At 48.7% G+C, this 23253-nt stretch overlaps 1 protein-coding gene across 1 annotated transcript in view; it reads right to left on the bottom strand.

Annotated features, from left to right (window-relative positions):
* The window catches only part of LOC147113121 (polypeptide N-acetylgalactosaminyltransferase 14-like), a 327805-nt gene that overhangs the window by 135933 nt on the left and 168619 nt on the right, over nt 1-23253 (bottom strand). The window contains 3 exon segments of the mRNA XM_085998011.1: nt 13520-13641; nt 14531-14596; nt 19169-19236. Of these exon segments, the coding sequence (XP_085854137.1) occupies nt 13520-13641; nt 14531-14596; nt 19169-19236 (256 nt within the window).

The raw sequence follows: 23253 nt of genomic DNA, 5'->3' as shown, positions 1-23253 counted from the left end.
ACGATGATGGGACGTATCTCTCCCATTACTCTCTCGGTGATGGGACGTATCTCACCCTTTACTCTCACGGTGATGGGACGTATCTCTCCCTTTACTCTCACGGTGACGGGACGTATCTCTCCCTTTACTCTCACGGTGATGGGACGTATCTCTCCCTTTACTCTCATGGTGATGGGACGTATCTCTCACTTTACTCTCATGGTGATGGGACGTATCTCTCCCTTTACTCTCATGGTGACAGGACATATCTCTCCCTTTACTCTCACGGTGACGGGACGTATCTCTCCCTTTACTCTCACGGTAATGGGACGTATCTCTCCCTTTACTCTCACGGCAATGGGACGTATCTCTCCCTTTACTCTCACGGTGATGGGACGTATCTCTCCCTTTACTCTCACGGTGATGGGACGTATCTCTTCCTTTACTCTTTCGGTGATGGGACGTATCTCTCCCTTTACTCTCTCGGTGATGGGACGTATCTCTCCCTTTACTCTCATGTTGAAAGGACGTATCTCTCCCTTTACTCTCACGGTGATGGGACGTATCTCTCCCTTTACTCTCACGGTGATGGGACGTATCTCTTGCTTTACTCTCACGATGATGGGACGTATCTCTTGCTTTACTCTCACGGTAATGGGACGTATCTCTCACTTTACTCTCACGGTGATGGGACGCATCTCTCCCTTTACTCTCTCGGTGATGGGACGTATCTCTCACTTTACTCTCACGGTGATGGGACGTATCTCTCCCTTTACTCTCACGGTGACGGGATGTATCTCTCCCTTTACTCTCACGGTGATGGGACGTATCTCTCCCTTTACTCTCACGGTGATGAGACGTATCTCTTCCTTTACTCTTTCGGTGATGGAACGTATCTCTCCCTTTACTCTCTCGGTGATGGGACGTATCTCTCCCTTTACTCTCATGGTGAAAGAACGTATCTCTCCCTTTACTCTCACGGTGATGGGACGTATCTCTCCCTTTACTGTCACGGTGATGGGACGTATCTCTTGCTTTACTCTCACGGTGATGGGACGTATCTCTTGCTTTACTCTCACGGTGATGGGACGTATCTCTCCCTTTAGTCTCACGGTGATGGGACGTATCTCTCCCTTTACTCTCACGGTGATGGGACGTATCTCTCCCTTTACTCTCACGGTGACGGGATGTATCTCTCCCTTTACTCTCTCGGTGATGGGACGTATCTCTCCCTTTACTCTCATGGTGAAAGGACGTATCTCTCCCTTTACTCTCACGGTAATGGGACGTATCTCTCCCTTCACTCTCACGGTGACGGGATGTATCTCTCCCTTTACTCTCACGGTGATGGGACGTATCTCTCCGTTTACTCTCACGGTAATGGGACGTTTCTCTCCCTTTACTCTCACGGTAATGGGACGTATCTCTCCCTTTACTCTCACGGTGATGGGACGTATCTCTCCCTTTACTCTCACGGTGATGGGATGTATCTCTTCCTTTACTCTTTCGGTGATGGGACTTATCTCTCCCTTTACTCTCTCGGTGATGGGACGTATCTCTCCCTTTACTCTTATGGTGAAAGGACGTATCTCTCCCTTTACTCTCACGGTGATGGGACGTATCTCGCCCTTTACTGTCACGGTGATGGGACGTATCCCTTGCTTTACTCTCACGGTGATGGGACGTATCTCTTGCTTTACTCTCACGGTGATGGGACGTATCTCTCACTTTACTCTCACGGTGATGGGACGTATCTCTCCCTTTACTCTCACAGTGATGGGACGTATCTCTTGCTTTACTCTCACGGTGATGGGACGTATCTCTCCCTTTACTCTCTCGGTGATGGGACGTATCTCTCACTTTACTCTCATGGTGATGGGACGTATCTCTCCCTTTACTCTCACGGTGACGGGACGTATCTCTCCCTTTACTCCCACGGTGATGGGACGTATCTCTCCCTTTAGTCTCACGGTGATGGGACGTATCTCTCCCTTCACACTCACGGTGATGGGACGTATCTCTCCCTTTACTCTCACGGTGATGGGACGTATCTCTCCCTTTACTCTCACGGTGACGGGACGTATCTCTCCCTTTACTCTTACGGTGATGGGACGTATCTCTCCCTTTACTCTCACGGTGATGGGACGTACCTCTCCCTTTACTCTCACGGTGATGGGACGTATCTCTCCCTTTACTCTCACGGTGATGGGACGTATCTCTCCCTTTACTCTCACGGTGATGGGACGTATCTCTCCCTTTACTCTCTCGGTGATGGGGCGTATCTCTTCCTTTACTCTCACGGTGATGGGACGTATCTCTACCTTTACTCTCACGGTGTTGGGACATATCTCTCCCTTTAGTCTCACGGTGATGGGACATATCTCTCACTTTTCTCTCACGGTGATGGGACGTATCTCTCCCTTTACTCTCACGGTGATGGGACATATCTCTCCCTTTACTCTCACGGTGATGGGACGTATCTCTCCCTTTACCCTCACGGTAATGGGACATATCTCTCCCTTTACTCTCACAGTGATGGGACGTATCTCTCCCTTTAGTCTCACGGTGATGGGACGTATCTCTCCCTTTACTCTCACGGTGATGGGACGTATCTCTCCCTTTACTCTCACGGTGACGGGATGTATCTCTCCCTTTACTCTCTCGGTGATGGGACGTATCTCTCCCTTTACTCTCATGGTGAAAGGACGTATCTCTCCCTTTACTCTCACGGTAATGGGACGTATCTCTCCCTTCACTCTCACGGTGACGGGATGTATCTCTCCCTTTACTCTCACGGTGATGGGACGTATCTCTCCGTTTACTCTCACGGTAATGGGACGTTTCTCTCCCTTTACTCTCACGGTAATGGGACGTATCTCTCCCTTTACTCTCACGGTGATGGGACGTATCTCTCCCTTTACTCTCACGGTGATGGGATGTATCTCTTCCTTTACTCTTTCGGTGATGGGACTTATCTCTCCCTTTACTCTCTCGGTGATGGGACGTATCTCTCCCTTTACTCTCATGGTGAAAGGACGTATCTCTCCCTTTACTCTCACGGTGATGGGACGTATCTCGCCCTTTACTGTCACGGTGATGGGACGTATCCCTTGCTTTACTCTCACGGTGATGGGACGTATCTCTTGCTTTACTCTCACGGTGATGGGACGTATCTCTCACTTTACTCTCACGGTGATGGGACGTATCTCTCCCTTTACTCTCACAGTGATGGGACGTATCTCTTGCTTTACTCTCACGGTGATGGGACGTATCTCTCCCTTTACTCTCTCGGTGATGGGACGTATCTCTCACTTTACTCTCATGGTGATGGGACGTATCTCTCCCTTTACTCTCACGGTGACGGGACGTATCTCTCCCTTTACTCCCACGGTGATGGGACGTATCTCTCCCTTTAGTCTCACGGTGATGGGACGTATCTCTCCCTTCACACTCACGGTGATGGGACGTATCTCTCCCTTTACTCTCACGGTGATGGGACGTATCTCTCCCTTTACTCTCACGGTGACGGGACGTATCTCTCCCTTTACTCTTACGGTGATGGGACGTATCTCTCCCTTTACTCTCACGGTGATGGGACGTACCTCTCCCTTTACTCTCACGGTGATGGGACGTATCTCTCCCTTTACTCTCACGGTGATGGGACATATCTCTCCCTTTACTCTCACGGTGATGGGACGTATCTCTCCCTTTACTCTCACGGTGATGGGACGTATCTCTCCCTTTACTCTCACGGTGATGGGACGTATCTCTCCCTTTACTCTCTCGGTGATGGGGCGTATCTCTTCCTTTACTCTCACGGTGATGGGACGTATCTCTACCTTTACTCTCACGGTGTTGGGACATATCTCTCCCTTTAGTCTCACGGTGATGGGACATATCTCTCACTTTTCTCTCACGGTGATGGGACGTATCTCTCCCTTTACTCTCACGGTGATGGGACATATCTCTCCCTTTACTCTCACGGTGATGGGACGTATCTCTTCCTTTACCCTCACGGTAATGGGACATATCTCTCCCTTTACTCTCACAGTGATGGGACGTATCTCTCGCTTTACTCTCACGGTGATGGGACGTATCTCTCCCTTTACTCTCACGATGATGGGACGTATCTCTCGCTTTACTCTCACGGTGATGGGACGTATCTCTCCCTTTACTCTTTCGGTGATGGGACGTATCTCTCCCTTTACTCTCATGGTGACAGGACGTATCTCTCCCTTTACTCTCACGGTGACGGGACGTATCTCTCCCTTTACTCTCACGCTAATGGGACGTATCTCTCCCTTTACTCTCACGGTAATGGGACGTATCTCTCCCTTTACTCTCACGGTGATGGAACGTATCTCTCCCTTTACTCTCACGGTGATGGGACGTATCTCTTCCTTTACTCTCTCGGTGATGGGACGTATCTCTCCCTTTACTCTCTCGGTGATGGAACGTATCTCTCCCTTTACTCTCATGGTGAAAGGACGTATCTCTCCCTTTACTCTCACGGTGATGGGACGTATCTCTCCCTTTACTCTCACGGTGATGGGACGTATCTCTTGCTTTACTCTCACGGTGATGGGACGTATCTCTTGCTTTACTCTCACGGTGATGGGATGTATCTCTCCCTTTACTCTCACGGTGATGGGACGTATCTCTCCCTTTACTCTCTCGGTGATGGGACGTATCTCTCACTTTACTCTCACGGTGATGGGACGTATCTCTCCCTTTACTCTCACGGTGACGGGACGTATCTCTCCCTTTACTCTCACAGTGATGGGGCGTATCTCTCCCTTTACTCTCTCGGTGATGGGACGTATCTCTCACTTTACTCTCACGGTGATGGGACGTATCTCTCCCTTTACTCTCATGGTGACGGGATGTATATCTCCCTTTACTCTCACAGTGATGGGACGTATCTCTCCCTTTATTCTCACAGTGATGGGACGTATCTCTCCCTTTAGTCTCACGGTGACGGGACGTATCTCTCCCTTTACTCCCATGGTGATGGGACGTATCTCTCCCTTTAGTCTCACGGTGATGGGACGTATCTCTCCCTTCACTCTCACGGTGATGGGACGTATCTCTCCCTTTACTCTCACGGTGATGGGACATATCTCTCCCTTTACTCTCACGGTGATGGGACGTACCTCTCCCTTTACTCTCACGGTGATGGGACGTATCTCTCCCTTTACTCTCACGGTGATGGGACATATCTCTCCCTTTACTCTCACGGTGGTGGGACGTATCTCTCCCTTTACTCTCACGGTGATGGGACGTATCTCTCCCTTTACTCTCACGGTGATGGGACGTATCTCTCCCTTTACTCTCTCGGTGATGGGGCGTATCTCTTCCTTTACTCTCACGGTGATGGGACGTATCTCTCCCTTTACTCTCACGGTGATGGGACATATCTCTCCCTTTAGTCTCACGGTGATGGGACATATCTCTCACTTTTCTCTCACGGTGATGGGACGTATCTCTCTCTTTACTCTCACGGTGATGGGACATATCTCTCCCTTTACTCTCACGGTGATGGGACGTATCTCTCCCTTTACCCTCACGGTAATGGGACGTATCTCTCCCTTTACTCTCACAGTGATGGGACGTATCTCTCGCTTTACTCTCACGGTGATGGGACGTATCTCTCCCTTTACTCTCACGGTGATGGGACGTATCTCTCCCTTTACTCTCACGGTGATGGGACGTATCTCTTGCTTTACTCTCACGGTGATGGGACGTATCTCTCCCTTCACACTCACGGTGATGGGACGTATCTCTCCCTTTACTCTCACGGTGATGGGACGTATCTCTCCCTTTACTCTCACGGTGACGGGACGTATCTCTCCCTTTACTCTTACGGTGATGGGACATATCTCTCCCTTTACTCTCACGGTGATGGGACGTACCTCTCCCTTTACTCTCACGGTGATGGGACGTATCTCTCCCTTTACTCTCACGGTGATGGGACATATCTCTCCCTTTACTCTCACGGTGGTGGGACGTATCTCTCCCTTTACTCTCACGGTGATGGGACGTATCTCTCCCTTTACTCTCACGGTGATGGGACGTATCTCTCCCTTTACTCTCTCGGTGATGGGGCGTATCTCTTCCTTTACTCTCACGGTGATGGGACGTATCTCTCCCTTTACTCTCACGGTGATGGGACATATCTCTCCCTTTAGTCTCACGGTGATGGGACATATCTCTCACTTTTCTCTCACGGTGATGGGACGTATCTCTCTCTTTACTCTCACGGTGATGGGACATATCTCTCCCTTTACTCTCACGGTGATGGGACGTATCTCTCCCTTTACCCTCACGGTAATGGGACGTATCTCTCCCTTTACTCTCACAGTGATGGGACGTATCTCTCGCTTTACTCTCACGGTGATGGGACGTATCTCTCCCTTTACTCTCACGGTGATGGGACGTATCTCTCCCTTTACTCTCACGGTGATGGGACGTATCTCTTGCTTTACTCTCACGGTGATGGGACGTATCTCTTGCTTTACTCTCACGGTGATGGGACGTATCTCTCCCTTTACTCTCACGGTGATGGGACGTATCTCTCCCTTTACTCTCTCGGTGATGGGACGTATCTCTCACTTTACTCTCACGGTGATGGGACGTATCTCTCCCTTTACTCTCACGGTGACGGGACGTATCTCTCCCTTTACTCTCACAGTGATGGGACGTATCTCTCCCTTTACTCTCTCGGTGATGGGACGTATCTCTCACTTTACTCTCACGGTGATGGGACGTATCTCTCCCTTTACTCTCACGGTGACGGGATGTATATCTCCCTTTACTCTCACAGTGATGGGACGTATCTCTCCCTTTATTCTCACAGTGATGGGACGTATCTCTCCCTTTAGTCTCACGGTGACGGGACGTATCTCTCCCTTTACTCCCAAGGTGATGGGACGTATCTCTCCCTTTAGTCTCACGGTGATGGGACGTATCTCTCCCTTCACTCTCATGGTGATGGGACGTATCTCTCCCTTTACTCTCACGGTGATGGGACGTATCTCTCCCTTTACTCTCACGGTGACGGGACGTAACTCTCCCTTTACTCTTACGGTGATAGGACGTATCTCTCCCTTTACTCTCACGGTGATGGGACGTATCTCTCCCTTTACTCTCACGGTGATGTGACGTATCTCTCCCTTTACTCTCACGGTGATGGGACATATCTCTCCCTTTATTCTCACGGTGATGGGACGTATCTCTCCCTTTACTCTCACGGTGATGGGACGTATCTCTCCCTTTACTCTCACGGTGATGGGACGTATCTCTCCCTTTACTCTCTCGGTGATGGGGCGTATCTCTTCCTTTACTCTCACGGTGATGGGACGTATCTCTCCCTTTACTCTCACGGTGATGGGACATATCTCTCCCTTTAGTCTCACGGTGATGGGACATATCTCTCACTTTACTCTCACGGTGATGGGACGTATCTCTCCCTTTACTCTCACGGTGATGGGACATATCTCTCCCTTTACTCTCACGGTGATGGGACGTATCTCTCCCTTTACCCTCAAGGTAATGGGACGTATCTCTCCCTTTACTCTCTCGGTGATGGGACGTATCTCTCCCTTTACTCTCATGGTGACAGGACGTATCTCTCCCTTTACTCTCACGGTGACGGGACGTATCTCTCCCTTTACTCTCACGGTAATGGGACGTATCTCTCCCTTTACTCTCACGGTAATGGGAAGTATCTCTCCCTTTACTCTCACGGTGATGGGACGTATCGCTCCCTTTACTCTCACGGTGATGGGACGTATCACTTCCTTTACTCTCTCGGTGATGGGACGTATCTCTCCCTTTACTCTCTCGGTGATGGAACGTATCTCTCCCTTTACTCTCATGGTGAAAGGATGTATCTCTCCCTTTACTCTCACGGTGATGGGACGTCTCTCTCCCTTTACTGTCACGGTGATGGGACGTATCTCTTGCTTTACTCTCACGGTGATGGGACGTATCTCTTGCTTTACTCTCACGGTGATGGGACGTATCTCTCCCTTTAGTCTCACGGTGATGGGACTTATCTCTCCCTTTACTCTCTCGGTGATGGGACGTATCTCTCACTTTACTCTCACGGTGATGGGACGTATCTCTCCCTTTACTCTCACGGTGATGGGACGTATCTCTCCCTTTACTCTCACGGTGATGGGACATATCTCTCCCTTTACTCTCACGGTGATGGGACGTATCTCTCCCTTTACCCTCACGGTAATGGGACGTATCTCTCCCTTTACTCTCTCGGTGATGGGACGTATCTCTCCCTTTACTCTCATGGTGACAGGACGTATCTCTCCCTTCACTCTCACGGTGACGGGACGTATCTCTCCCTTTACTCTCACGGTAATGGGACGTATCTCTCCCTTTACTCTCACGGTAATGGGACGTATCTCTCCCTTTACTCTCACGGTGATGGGACGTATCGCTCCCTTTACTCTCACGGTGATGGGACGTATCTCTTCCTTTACTCTCTCGGTGATGGGACGTATCTCTCCCTTTACTCTCTCGGTGGTGGAACGTATCTCTCCCTTTACTCTCATGGTGAAAGGACGTATCTCTCCCTTTACTCTCACGGTGATGGGACGTCTCTCTCCCTTTACTGTCACGGTGATGGGACGTATCTCTTGCTTTACTCTCACGGTGATGGGACGTATCTCTCGCTTTACTCTCACGGTGATGGGACGTATCTCTCCCTTTAGTCTCACGGTGATGGGACGTATCTCTCCCTTTACTCTCTCGGTGATGGGACGTATCTCTCACTTTACTCTCACGGTGATGGGACGTATCGCTCCCTTTACTCTCACGGTGATGGGACGTATCTCTTCCTTTACTCTCTCGGTGATGGAACGTATCTCTCCCTTTACTCTCATGGTGAAAGGACGTATCTCTCCCTTTACTCTCACGGTGATGGGACGTCTCTCTCCCTTTACTGTCACGGTGATGGGAAGTATCTCTTGCTTTACTCTCACGGTGATGGGACGTATCTCTTGCTTTACTCTCACGGTGATGGGATGTATCTCTCCCTTTAGTCTCACGGTGATGGGACGTATCTCTCCCTTTACTCTCTCGGTGATGGGACGTATCTCTCACTTTACTCTCACGGTGATGGGACGTATCTCTCCCTTTACTCTCACGGTGACGGGATGTATCTCTCCCTTTACTCTCCCGGTGATGGGACGTATCTCTCCCTTTACTCTCACGGTAATGGGACGTATCTCTCCCTTTACACTCACGGTAATGGGACGTATCTCTCCCTTTAGTCTCACGGTGATGGGACGTATCTCTCCCTTTAGTCTCACGGTGACGGGACGTATCACTCCCTTTACTCTCACGGTGATGGGACGTATCTCTCCCTTTACTCTCACGGTGATGGGACGTATCTCTCCCTTTAGTCTCACGGTGATGGGACGTATCTCTCTCTTTACTCTCACGGTGATGGGACATATCTCTCCCTTTACTCTCACGGTGATGGGACGTATCTCTCCCTTTACTCTCACAGTGATGGGACGTATCTCTCCCTTTAGTCTCACGGTGACGGGACGTATCACTCCCTTTACTCTCACGGTGATGGGACGTATCTCTCCCTTTACTCTCACGGTGATGGGACGCATCTCTCCCTTTACTCTCACAGTGATGGGACGTATCTCTCCCTTTAGTCTCATTGTGACGGAACGTATCACTCCCTTTACTCTCACGGTGATGGGACGTATCTCTCCCTTTACTCTCACGGTGATGGGATGTATCTCTTCCTTTACTCTTTCGGTGATGGGACGTATCTCTCCCTTTACTCTCTCGGTGATGGGACGTATCTCTCCCTTTACTCTCATGTTGAAAGGACGTTTCTCTCCCTTTACTCTCACGGTGATGGGACATATCTCTCCCTTTACTCTCACGGTGATGGGACGTATCTCTTGCTTTCCTCTCACGGTGATGGGACGTATCTCTTGCTTTACTCTCACGGTGATGGGACGTATCTCTCACTTTACTCTCACGGTGATGGGACGTATCTCTCCCTTTACTCTCTCGGTGATGGGACGTATCTCTCACTTTACTCTCACGGTGATGGGACGTATCTCTCCCTTTACTCTCACGGTGACGGGATGTATCTCTCCCTTTACTCTCACGGTGATGGGGCCTATCTCTCCTTTTACTCTCACGGTAATGGGACGTATCTCTCCCTTTACTCTCACGGTAATGGGACGTATCTCTCCCTTTACTCTCACGGTGATGGGACGTATCTCTCCCTTTACTCTCACGGTGATGGGACGTATCTCTTCCTTTTCTCTTTCGGTGATGGGACGTATCTCTCCCTTTACTCTATCGGTGATGGGACGTATCTCTCCCTTTACTCTCATGGTGAAAGGACGTATCTCTCCCTTTACTCTCACGGTGATGGGACGTATCTCTCCCGTTACTGTCACGGTGATGGGACGTATCTCTTGCTTTACTCTCACGGTGATGGGACGTATCTCTTGCTTTACTCTCACGGTGATGGGACGTATCTCTCCCTTTAGTCCCACGGTGATGGGACGTATCTCTCCCTTTAGTCCCACGGTGATGGGACGTATCTCTCCCTTTACTCTCTCGGTGATGGGACGTATCTCTCACTTTACTCTCACGGTGATGGGACGTATCTCGCCCTTTACTCTCACGGTGACGGGATGTATCTCTCCCTTTACTCTCACGGTGATGGGACGTATCTCTCCCTTTACTCTCACGGTATTGGGACGTATCTCTCCCTTTACTCTCACGGTGATGGGACGTATCTCTCCCTTTACTCTCACGGTGATGGGACGTATCTCTACCTTTACTCTCACGGTGATGGGACGTATATCTCCCTTTACTCTCACGGTGATGGGACGTATCTCTCCCTTTACTCTCACGGTGATGGGACGTATCTCTCGCTTTACTCTCACGATGATGGGACGTATCTCTTGCTTTACGCTCACGGTGATGGGACGTATCTCTCCCTTTACTCTCTCGGTGATGGGACGTATCTCTCGCTTTACCCTCACGGTGATGGGACGTATCTCTCGCTTTACCCTCACGGTGATGGGACGTATCTCTCGCTTTACCCTCACGGTGATGGGACGTATCTCTCCCTTTACTCTCACAGTGATGGGACGTATCTCTCCCTTTACTCTCATGGTGATGGGACGTATCCCTCCCTTTACTCTCACGGTGATGGGACGTATCTCTCGCTTTACCCTCACGGTGATGGGACGTATCTCTCCCTTTACTCTCACAGTGATGGGACGTATCTCTCCCTTTACTCTCACGGTGATGGGACGTATCTCTCCCTTTACTCTCACGGTGATGGGACGTATCTCTCCCTTTACTCTCACGGTGATGGGACGTATCTCTCCCTTTACTCTCACGGTAATGGGACGTATCTCTCCCTTTAGTCTCACGGTGATGGGACGTATCTCTCCCTTTAGTCTCACGGTGACGGGACGTATCACTCCCTTTACTCTCACGGTGATGGGACGTATCTCTCCCTTTACTCTCACGGTGATGGGACGTATCTCTCCCTTTAGTCTCACGGTGATGGGACGTATCTCTCTCTTTACTCTCACGGTGATGGGACATATCTCTCCCTTTACTCTCACGGTGATGGGACGTATCTCTCCCTTTACTCTCACAGTGATGGGACGTATCTCTCCCTTTAGTCTCACGGTGACGGGACGTATCACTCCCTTTACTCTCACGGTGATGGGACGTATCTCTCCCTTTACTCTCACGGTGATGGGACGCATCTCTCCCTTTACTCTCACAGTGATGGGACGTATCTCTCCCTTTAGTCTCATTGTGACGGAACGTATCACTCCCTTTACTCTCACGGTGATGGGACGTATCTCTCCCTTTACTCTCACGGTGATGGGATGTATCTCTTCCTTTACTCTTTCGGTGATGGGACGTATCTCTCCCTTTACTCTCTCGGTGATGGGACGTATCTCTCCCTTTACTCTCATGTTGAAAGGACGTTTCTCTCCCTTTACTCTCACGGTGATGGGACATATCTCTCCCTTTACTCTCACGGTGATGGGACGTATCTCTTGCTTTCCTCTCACGGTGATGGGACGTATCTCTTGCTTTACTCTCACGGTGATGGGACGTATCTCTCACTTTACTCTCACGGTGATGGGACGTATCTCTCCCTTTACTCTCTCGGTGATGGGACGTATCTCTCACTTTACTCTCACGGTGATGGGACGTATCTCTCCCTTTACTCTCACGGTGACGGGATGTATCTCTCCCTTTACTCTCACGGTGATGGGGCCTATCTCTCCTTTTACTCTCACGGTAATGGGACGTATCTCTCCCTTTACTCTCACGGTAATGGGACGTATCTCTCCCTTTACTCTCACGGTGATGGGACGTATCTCTCCCTTTACTCTCACGGTGATGGGACGTATCTCTTCCTTTTCTCTTTCGGTGATGGGACGTATCTCTCCCTTTACTCTATCGGTGATGGGACGTATCTCTCCCTTTACTCTCATGGTGAAAGGACGTATCTCTCCCTTTACTCTCACGGTGATGGGACGTATCTCTCCCGTTACTGTCACGGTGATGGGACGTATCTCTTGCTTTACTCTCACGGTGATGGGACGTATCTCTTGCTTTACTCTCACGGTGATGGGACGTATCTCTCCCTTTAGTCCCACGGTGATGGGACGTATCTCTCCCTTTAGTCCCACGGTGATGGGACGTATCTCTCCCTTTACTCTCTCGGTGATGGGACGTATCTCTCACTTTACTCTCACGGTGATGGGACGTATCTCGCCCTTTACTCTCACGGTGACGGGATGTATCTCTCCCTTTACTCTCACGGTGATGGGACGTATCTCTCCCTTTACTCTCACGGTAATGGGACGTATCTCTCCCTTTACTCTCACGGTAATGGGACGTATCTCTCCCTTTAGTCTCACGGTGATGGGACATATCTCTCCCTTTAGTCTCACGGTGACGGGACGTATCACTCCCTTTACTCTCACGGTGATGGGACGTATCTCTCCCTTTACTCTCACAGTGATGGGACGTATCTCTCCCTTTACTCTCACGGTGATGGGACGTATCTCTCCCTTTACTCTCACGGTGATGGGACGTATCTCTACCTTTACTCTCACGGTGATGGGACGTATCTCTCCCTTTACTCTCACGGTGACGGGACGTATCTCTCCCTTTACTCTCACGGTGATGGGACATATCTCTCCCTTTACTCTCTCGGTGATGGGACGTATCTCTCCCTTTACTCTCACGGTGATGGGACGTATCTCTCCCTTTACTCTCTCGGTGATGGGACGTATCTCTCCCTTTACTCTCACGGTGATGGGACGTATCTCTCCCTTTACTCTCTCGGTGATGGGACGTATCTCTCCCTTTACTCTGACGGTAACGGGACGTATCTCCCACTTTACTCTGACGGTGATGGGATGTATCTCTCACTTTACTCTGACAGTGATGGGATGTATCTCTCGCTTTACTCTGATGGCGATGGGACGTATCTCACCTCTTTAGTTCTCTGTAGAAGGGGAGGTAGCCAGTCTTTGTTCACCTCGCAGTGACTGTCCAGGAAAGTCAGTACTCCGGCTTCAGCAGCTTCCGCACCGCGGACCCGAGACCTGATTAACCCTGATCAGAAGCAGAACGTCATTGCCGAGAGCCTGTGAGCGATATCGGGCAAGTTCAATCATTTCTGAGCAGTGGCATTTACGGTGTAACTCATTCACTTGTCATTGTCTGATTGGGACTCACCCACACCCCTCGCAGGAGGGAATGACCATTCTGGCTTCAGAAATCCCCTAATCCCCCACCAACCTCCTCCCAAATCTGCTTGCTCCTGTGGCCTCCCAACCCCCACGTTCTCTGAGGAAGCCCCTCCATCGCTCTTCTCTGCTGCTTTTTATGCTACGGACAACAGTAATGCAGCGAGTCGCAAGCTGGAATCTCCAAACGGATCAATTGGTCAGTTATCTCCCTCGCTGCTTGCGGGATCTTGCTGTGCACAGACTGACTGCTGTATTTGCCTTGTTTCATGAGTAATTAGCTGGCCGTGAAGTGCTCTGGGACACCACGGGGCACCGGTATAAATTCATTCTCTTCTTTCCAGTATGCAGGAAAAGAGAATGCAAAGTCCCGCCTTCCATCCCCAGTCTCCGCCAAGATGGCTGAGCTCAACTGCAGCAACATAGAAGGAGCTGTGAGAACTGGCCTCAGTACCGTGGGCCAAGGGCGGGCAGACCTCACTGGCGTTCTCTCACCCGACTGCCGGGGTGGATTTACTGCGGTACCCTCCCCCTCCCTTCCCCCACCCCATCCCTTGAGGCGCTGCTCCTTTAATTAGCAGTGCTGCCCACATTTACTGCCTCGGAGTCTGTGTCACACACAGTTTCGTAAAACAAAAGGCAAAACCCTGCGGATGCTGGAACTCTGAAATAAAGACAGATATTGCTGGAAAACACTCAGCGGGTCATAAAGTTCGTAGAACAACCCACTGATTTCCCGCCACCTCCCAGCTCACCTTCTCGTTGCGCATTCCGCAAACATTTCACCTTCGAGAGTCTGGTCAGCAACCGGCAGTCATCCGCTGCAGGGACAGAACAGCACAAGTTCAGGGTGTGGCGGTGTGAGGGTTCTGCTGCTGGACCAGCAACCTAGAGGTTGTGAGTTTGAATCCCACCCTACTGGCAAGCTGCGTAATTGAATTTAATAAAACCTGGGGACTTGTGGGTTAGCAGTAGGAAATGTTAAAAGAAAAACTGGCTCACCAATCGCCTTCAGGGAAGGGAATCTGCCATTCGCTACCCGGTCTGAGCCGACATGTGGCTTCAGTCCCACACTACATAGAAATATAGGAGCAGGAGTAGGTCATTCAGCCCCTCCAGCCTGTCCTTCCATTCAACTAGACTGTGGCTGATCAGCACCTCAACTCCATTTACCCGCCTTACCTCCATATCCCTTGATATCCTTACCAAATAAAAGTCTATTGATCTCAGTCTTGAAAATTCCAATTGACCCACAGCCTTTTGGGGGAGCAAGTTCCAGATTTCCACTACCCTTTGTATGAAGAATTGCTTCCTGACTTGATGCCTAGTTCAAATTTTAAGATTGTGCTGCCTTGTTCTGGGATTCCCCTGCCAGAGGAAATAGTTTCTCTGTACGCACTCTATCGAATTCCAGCCTCGAGGTGAAGGCTGACATTCCATTTGCCTTTTTAATTATTTCTTATACTTGTCCAGGTAATTGGTGATTCTTAATGACTTGTGATTTGGCCAGGCAAGCATCTCGGCTGTAAAAACAATGACTGGGAGAAGGTCCATGACCGCCATCTCAGGGTAACTAAGGATGGGCAAGAAATTCAGCATTGCCCACACCCTGCGAATAAATACAAAATAAAACAGCTCTTCCCATGTTTCTGGTCAGGACACCCAATGTCCTGGGGTCCATGGGAATTCCCAACATCACAGAATCAATGGGAATTCCTAATGTTCCAGCTTCTACGGGAATTCCCAACGTCTCGCCGTCTACGGGAGTTCCCAACATCTTGCCGTCTACGAGAATTCCCAACGTCCCAGCATCTACGGGAATTCCCAACGTCTCGCCGTCTACGGGAATTCCCAACGTCCCAGTGTCTACGGGAGTTCCCAACGTCCCAGCGTCTACGGGAGTTCCCAACGTCCCAGCATCTACGGGAGTTCCCAACGTCCCAGCATCTACGGGAGTTCCCAACGTCCCAGCATCTACGGGAGTTCCCAACGTCCCAGCATCTACGGGAGTTCCCAACGTCCCAGCATCTACGGGAATTCCCAACGTCCCAGTGTCTATGGGAGTTCCCAACGTCCCAGCGTCTACGGGAGTTCCCAACGTCCCAGTGTCTATGGGAATTCCCAACGTCCCAGCGTCTGCGGGAGTTCCCAACGTCCCAGTGTCTACGGGAGTTCCCAACGTCCCAGCATCTACGGGAGTTCCCAACGTCCCAGTGTCTATGGGAATTCCCAACGTCCCAGTGTCTATGGGAGTTCCCAACGTCCCAGTGTCTACGGGAGTTCCCAACGTCCCAGCGTCTACGGGAGTTCCCAACGTCCCAGTGTCTACGGGAGTTCCCAACGTCCCAGCGTCTACGGGAGTTCCCAACATCCCAGTGTCTACGGGAGTTCCCAACGTCCCAGCGTCTACGAGAGTTCCCAACGTCCCAGCGTCTACGGGAGTTCCCAACGTCCCAGCGTCTACGGGAGTTCCCAACGTCCCAGCGTCTATGGGAATTCTCAACATCCCAGTGTCTACGGGAATTCCCAACGTCCCAGCGTCTACGGGAATTCCCAATGTCTTGCCGTCTATGGGAATTCCCAACGTCCCAGTGTCTACGGGAGTTCCCAACATCCCAGTGTCTACGGGAGTTCCCAACGTCCCAGTCTCTACGGGAGTTCCCAACGTCCCAGTGTCTACGGGAGTTCCCAACGTCCCAGCGTCTACGGGAGTTCCCAACGTCCCAGTGTCTACAGGAGTTCCCAACGTCCCAGTGTCTATGGGAGTTCCCAACGTCCCAGTCTCTACGGGAGTTCCCAACGTCCCAGTGTCTACGGGAGTTCCCAACGTCCCAGTGTCTACGGGAATTCCCAACGTCCCAGCGTCTACGGGAGTTCCCAACATCCCAGCGTCTACGGGAGTTCCTAACGACCCAGCGTCTACGGGAGTTCCCAACATCCCAGTCTCTACGGGAATTCCCAACGTCCCAGTGTTTGCGGGAGTTCCTTCAATGCTCCACCAAGGCCTTGCTTAGCCATTTTAACCCTGCTCCCTTCCCCCATGATTAATTAGCGCCACAGTTAACACGTTTAAGCTATTTAAGCCTGTTTATTGACCAGCCCGTGGGAGCAGGCCTCCCTGGCCCACCCTCTGGTGCCCGTTTATAGAGGGTGAACCGAGACAGATCCAGCGAGAGTCCTCAATGAACAGCCTTTAAATAAAACATAAACAGAGAAAAAAAAGAGTTCCCTTCCACCCCATGACATAGGACCATAGGAGCAGGAGGAGGCCATTCAGCCCCTCGAGCCTCCTCCGCCATTCAATGAGATCATGGCTGATCTGCGGCCTAACTCCATGTACCCACCTTTGGCCCATATCCCTTAATACCTTTGGTTAACAAAAAGCTATCAATCTCCGATTTAAAATTAACAATTGATCTAACATCAATTGCTGTTTGTGGAAGAGAATTCCAAACTTCTACCACCCTTTGTGTGTAGAAGTGTTTCCTAATTTCACTCCTGAAAGGTCTGGCTCTAATTTTTAGACTATGCCCCCTAGTCCTAGAATCCCAACCAGTGGAAGTAGTTTCTCTCTATCTACCCTATCTGTTCCCCTTAATATCCTGAAAACTTCAATCAGATCACCCCAACATATACTTGCCATAGAGGGAGTGCAACGAAGGTTCACCAGACTGGTTCCTGGGATGGGAGGATTGTCCTATGAGGACAGATTGAGTAGACTAGACCTATATTCTCTGGAGTTTAGAAGAATGAGAGGTGATCTCATTGAAACATACAAAATTCTTACAGGGCTTGACAGGGTAGATGCAGGGAGGATGTTTCCCCTGGCTGGGGAGTCAGATACAGGGGTCACGGTCTCAGAATAAGGGGTCGGCCATTTAGGACTGAGATGAGGAGAAATTTCTTCAGTCAGAGGGTGGTGAATCTTTGGAATTCTCTACCCCAGAGGGCTGTGGAGGCTCAGTTGTTGAGTATATTCAAGTCAGAGATCGATAGATTTTTGGATATTAAAGGGAATCAAGGGATATGGGGATAGTGCAGGAAAATGAAATGAGGTAGAAGATCAGCCATGATCTTATTGAATGGCGGAGCAGGCTCGAAGGGCCAAATGGCCTACTCCTGCTCCTATTTCTTATGTTCTTATGTTCTAACCTTCTAAATTCTCGGGAATACAACACTAATTTGTGTAATCTCTCCTTCTAACTTAACCCTTGAAGTCCGGGTATCATTCTGGTGACCTTGAAGATTCTTTAAAAATAGGTAATCTTGCACCCGTGACTGCTGTCGTAGGGCAGTACCTCTCTGCATCTGAGAGCGGGTGTACAGGTCAGTGAGTAAGCACTGCCAGATCAGGGCACCCTGGCCTCTCTCTAAAATGGTTGCAATACCAGTCGCAGCAAAGTATATCTATCCACATATTCTGTTCAATCTGCTATGTACATCAGACACACCTTATTTGGGCTTCACCATTCTGTTATGACTCTGGGCAGCACCTGGATGGGATTCCCTATTGTTTCGGTAGCTGTCACACAGTCACGCCTGTAGCTGCACATTTCTACCACTAGATGGAGCTTCAAAAGCCCCACTTACCCAACATTCTTGAATCTTTCACAGACTCCATCCACCATCTTGGTTTCTCTCCAGGTAAGTTTCAGTTTCACGTTTTAAACTTTTTTAGAGTTAATTTTAAAATGTAATTGTTCTCTCCCTTTCGAGGTTCTAAAATCAGGTTATTATGTGCTCCTCTTTACCCACTCCTTTCTTGCGAATTGCCTCCTCTGGCTTCTTGCCACTAACCCAATGGGAGATCCTATAGTAGAACATTAAAAGTCTTTTGTATGCTCGCACTTTCTGTCCAACCTGCAGTTGTCACGATTATTGGCCAAGCTTCGATGTCAACAGTTAACATTGAATCAGCCTTTGCAAACATTAAGAATTGAAATCTTGTATGTAAACAGTTGGCTGTAACAGTGTAGTTGCAGGCTCTGTCCAGTAGATGATGCAGTGGAGTGAGTTTCTGAAGTCTGTCTCCCAACTCTGCCGCCATCTTTTATATTTAAAAAAAAGCTTGCATTTTTCAGCTGACCAGGAGCAACGCCACGTGGTTTCATATAACAGTTTACAACAACTCTATTAGGATAAAACTGTCACTAAAGAAATAGATAGAAAGCTAAAAATTACAGCACAGAATGAGGCCATTCAGCCCATTGTACCTGTGCTAGTGTTAGTTCTTCAACTGGAGCCATCTCCTCTAAGCCCATTACTCTCCCCTTTCCCCATATTCTTCATCTTCATATATTTATCCATTTCCCTTTCAAATGATGAGATACAAGGTTTGTCTGTCACGAGAGTGGTTAAAGGAAGGGGCAGTCTGGACATTGTCCAATACTCACGGTCTTCACTGAAGTCGTCAACTAGAATGATCTCGTGAATGAGGTAGGAAGGAGTCCGGTTCAGCACGCTGTCATGGAAACAAGACCGAAAAACTTCAATCAGTGAGTAATAACTAACCAAGGTATGTAGGATCCAATCAGTGAATAATAACTAACTAATATGTGGGATCCAATCTTAATAATAACTAACTAGTACATGGGATCCAATCTTAATAGTAACTAACTAGTACGTGGGATTCAATCAGTAAATAATAACTAACAAGTACGTGAGATCCAATCTTAATAATAACTAACTAGTATGTGGAATCCAATCAGTGAATAATAATTAACTAGTATGTGGGATCCAGTCAGTAAATAATAACTAACTAGTACGTGGGAACCAGTCAGTGAATAATAACTAACTAGTACATGGGATCCAATCAGTGAATAATAACTAACTAGTACATGGGACCCAATCAGTGAATAATAACTAACTAGTATGTGGGATCCAATCAGTGAATAATAATTAACTAGTATGCGGGATCCAATCAGTGAATAATAATTAACTAGTATGTGGGATCCAATCAGTGAATAATAACTAACTAGTATGCGGGATCCAATCAGTGAATAATAATTAACTAGTATGTGGGATCCAATCAGTGAATAATAACTAACTAGTATGCGGGATCCAATCAGTGAATAATAACTAACTAGTATGTGGGATCCAATCAGTGAATAATAACTAACTAGTATGCGGGATCCAATCAGTGAATAATAATTAACTAGTACGTGGGATCCAGTCAGTAAATAATAACTAACTAGTACGTGGGATCCAATCAGTGAATAATAACTAACTAGTACATGGGACCCAATCAGTGAATAATAACTAACTAGTATGTGGGATCCAATCAGTGAATAATAATTAACTAGTATGTGGGATCCAGTCAGTAAATAATAACTAACTAGTATGCGGGATCCAATCTTAATAATAACTAATTAGTATGTGGGAGCCAATCAGTGAATAATAACTAACTAGTACGTGGGATCCATCAGTGAATAATAACTAACTAGTACATGGAATCCAATCAGTGAATAATAATTAACTAGTATGTGGGATCCAGTCAGTAAATAATAACTAACTACTATGTGGGATCCAATCTTAATAATAACTAACGAGTACGTGGGAGCTAATCAGTGAACAATAACTAACAAGTACGCGGGATCCAATCAGTGAATAATAACTAACTAGTGTGTGGGATCCAATCAGTGAATGTTGACTAACTATTATATGGTATCCAATCAGTGAATAATAAGTAACTAGTATGTGGGATCCAATCAGTGAATAATAACTAACTAGTATGTGGTATCCAATCAGTGAATAATTACTAACTTGTATATGGTATCCAATCAGTGAATAATAAGTAACTAGTATGTGGGATCCAATCAGTGAATAATAACTAACTAGTATGTGGGATCCAATCAGTGAATATTAACTAACTAATATGTGGGATCCAATCAGTGACTATTAACTAACTAATATGTGGGATCCAATCAGTGAATAATAAGTAACTAATATGTGGGATCCAATCAGTGAATATTAACTAACTAATATGTGGGATCCAATCAGTGAATAATAAGTAACTAATATGTGGGATCCAATCTGAATAATAACAGAGGATTGTGAATCTTTGGAATTCTCTACACCAAAAGGCTGTGGATGCTGAGTTATTGAGTATATTCAAGACAGAGATCGATAGATTTTTTGGCTCTAAGGGAATCAAGGGATATGGGGATCGGGTGGGAAAGTAGAGTTGAGGTTGAAGATCAGCCATGATCTTACTGAATGGCAGAGCAGGCTCGAGGGGCCGTGTGGCCTACTCCTGCTCCTAATTCTTATGTTCTTATATTCAATGATGATGACACTACCAGATTGTCGTAAAAATCCATCTGGTTCACTAATATCCTTTAGGGAAGGAAATCTGCTGTCCTTACCCGGTCTGGCCTATATGTGACGCCAGACCCACAGCAATGTGGTTGACTCTTAACTGCCCTCTGAAATGGCCTAGCAAACCACTCGGTTGTATTGAAGAAGGCGGCTCACCACTGCCTTGAGGGCAATTAGGGATGGGCAAAAAATGCCGGCCTTACCGGCGACATCCACGTCCCAAGAAATAATAAATACAAAAAAACCTAACTAGTATGTGGGATCCAATCTGAATAATAACTAACTAAGGTGTGTGGGATCCAATCTGAATAATAACTAACTAAGGTATGTGGGATCCAATCTGAATAATAACTAACTAAGGTATGTGGGATCTAATCAGTGAATAAAAACTAACCACGGTATCTAGGAGCCAATGGTACGTTTTATCAACAGAGCAAATATGAGTCGCAAAATTCACTTGACTCAAATGGATTTTGCAACCAGCCTACCAATGGTAACTAGCCTGCCAATCACAACCAACCTACCAATCACAACCAACCCACCAATCCCAACTAGTTTACCATTGGCAGCTAGCCGACCAATCGCAACTAGCTTACCATTGGCAGCCAGCCTACCAATCACAACTAGTTTACCATTGGCAGCCAGCCTACCAATCACAACTAGTTTACCATTGGCAGCCAGCCTACCAATCACAACTAGTTTACCATTGGCAGCTAGCCTACCAATCACAACTAGCTTACCATTGGCAGCTAGCATACCAATCACAACTAGTTTACCATTGGCAGCTAGCATACCAATCACAACTAGTTTACCATTGGCAGCTAGCCTACCAATCACAAATAGTTTACCATTAGCAGCCAGCCTACCAATCACAACTAGTCTCCCAATGGCAACCAGCCTCCAATCTCAACTAGTTTACCATTGGCAGCCAGCGTACCAATCGCAACTAGTCTACCATTGGCAGCTAGCCTACCAATCACAACTAGTCTACCAATGGCAGCCAGCGTACCAATTGCAACTAGTCTACCATTGGCAGCTAGCCTACCAATCACAACTAGTCTACCAATGGCAACCAGCGTACCAATCGCAACTAGTTTACCACTGGCAGCCAGCCTACCAATCACAACTAGTTTACCACTGGCAGCTAGCCTACCAATCACAACTAATCTAACAATGGCAACCAGCCCACCAATCACAGCTTCTTCTTAGGCAGTCCCTCGGAACCGAGGATGACTTGCTTCCACATTAAAAATGAGTTCTCAGGTGACTACTCCCTTCCCCCCACCTCTCCCTTTCTCCCCCCCTCTCTCGCCCCCCCTCCCTTTCTCCCCCCCCCTTTTTGATCCTCGATCTTTACCGCCACCAACTGATCCCCTGACCTCTGCATGGAGCCGGCAAAAGCATGACCCAAATGGGTACTGCGCATGCGCAGCTCCGGTATACCGCGTGCCGGAGCTGAAGTCTGCAAAGGCAAAGAATCTGAGCGCAGAGGATTCTCCCGCTGAAAGGTCAAAGTTCAGGGGAGAAAACCAAACCCCTCCTGGCATTACACAGCAACCCATCAACCATCGGAACACACACGGAACTTTTCTTCTTATGCAGTCCCTCGGAACCGAGGATGACTTGCTTCCACATTAAAAATGAGCTCGCAGGTGGCTGATGAGTCCAATGCGGGACCGACAGTCTCTGTCACAGGTGGGGCAGACGGTGGTTGAAGGGGCGGGTGGATGGGGTGCTTGGGTTGACGTGCGCTCCTTGCGCTTGGCTTCCGCTTGCTCCCAGCGAAGAGACTCGAGGTGTTCGGCGCCTTCCCGGATGCTTCTCCTCCACTTTGTGCGGTCTTGGGCCAGGGATTCCCAGGTGTCGGTGGGGATGTTACACTTTTTCAAGGAGGCTTTGAGGGTGTCCTTGAAGCGTTTCCTCTGCCCACCTGAGGCTCTCTTGCCGTGCCGGAGCTCCGAGTAGAGCGCTTGTTTTGGGAGTCTCGTATCGGGCATGCGGACAATGTGACCCGTCCATCGGAGTTGATTGAGCATGGTCAAAGCTTCGATGCTGGGGATGTTGGCCTGAGCAAGAACACCAATGGCAACCAGCCCACCAATCACAACTAGCTTACCATTAGCAGCCAGCCTACCAATCACATCTAGTCTACCAATGGCAG

The sequence above is a fragment of the Somniosus microcephalus genome, chromosome 9, assembly GCF_052327205.1.
Source record: "Somniosus microcephalus isolate GS21.2 chromosome 9, FLI_Smic_1.0, whole genome shotgun sequence".
NCBI lineage: Eukaryota > Metazoa > Chordata > Chondrichthyes > Squaliformes > Somniosidae > Somniosus > Somniosus microcephalus.
Note: the sequence above shows the minus strand (reverse complement) of the source record. Positions and strands in the feature narration are given on the sequence as shown.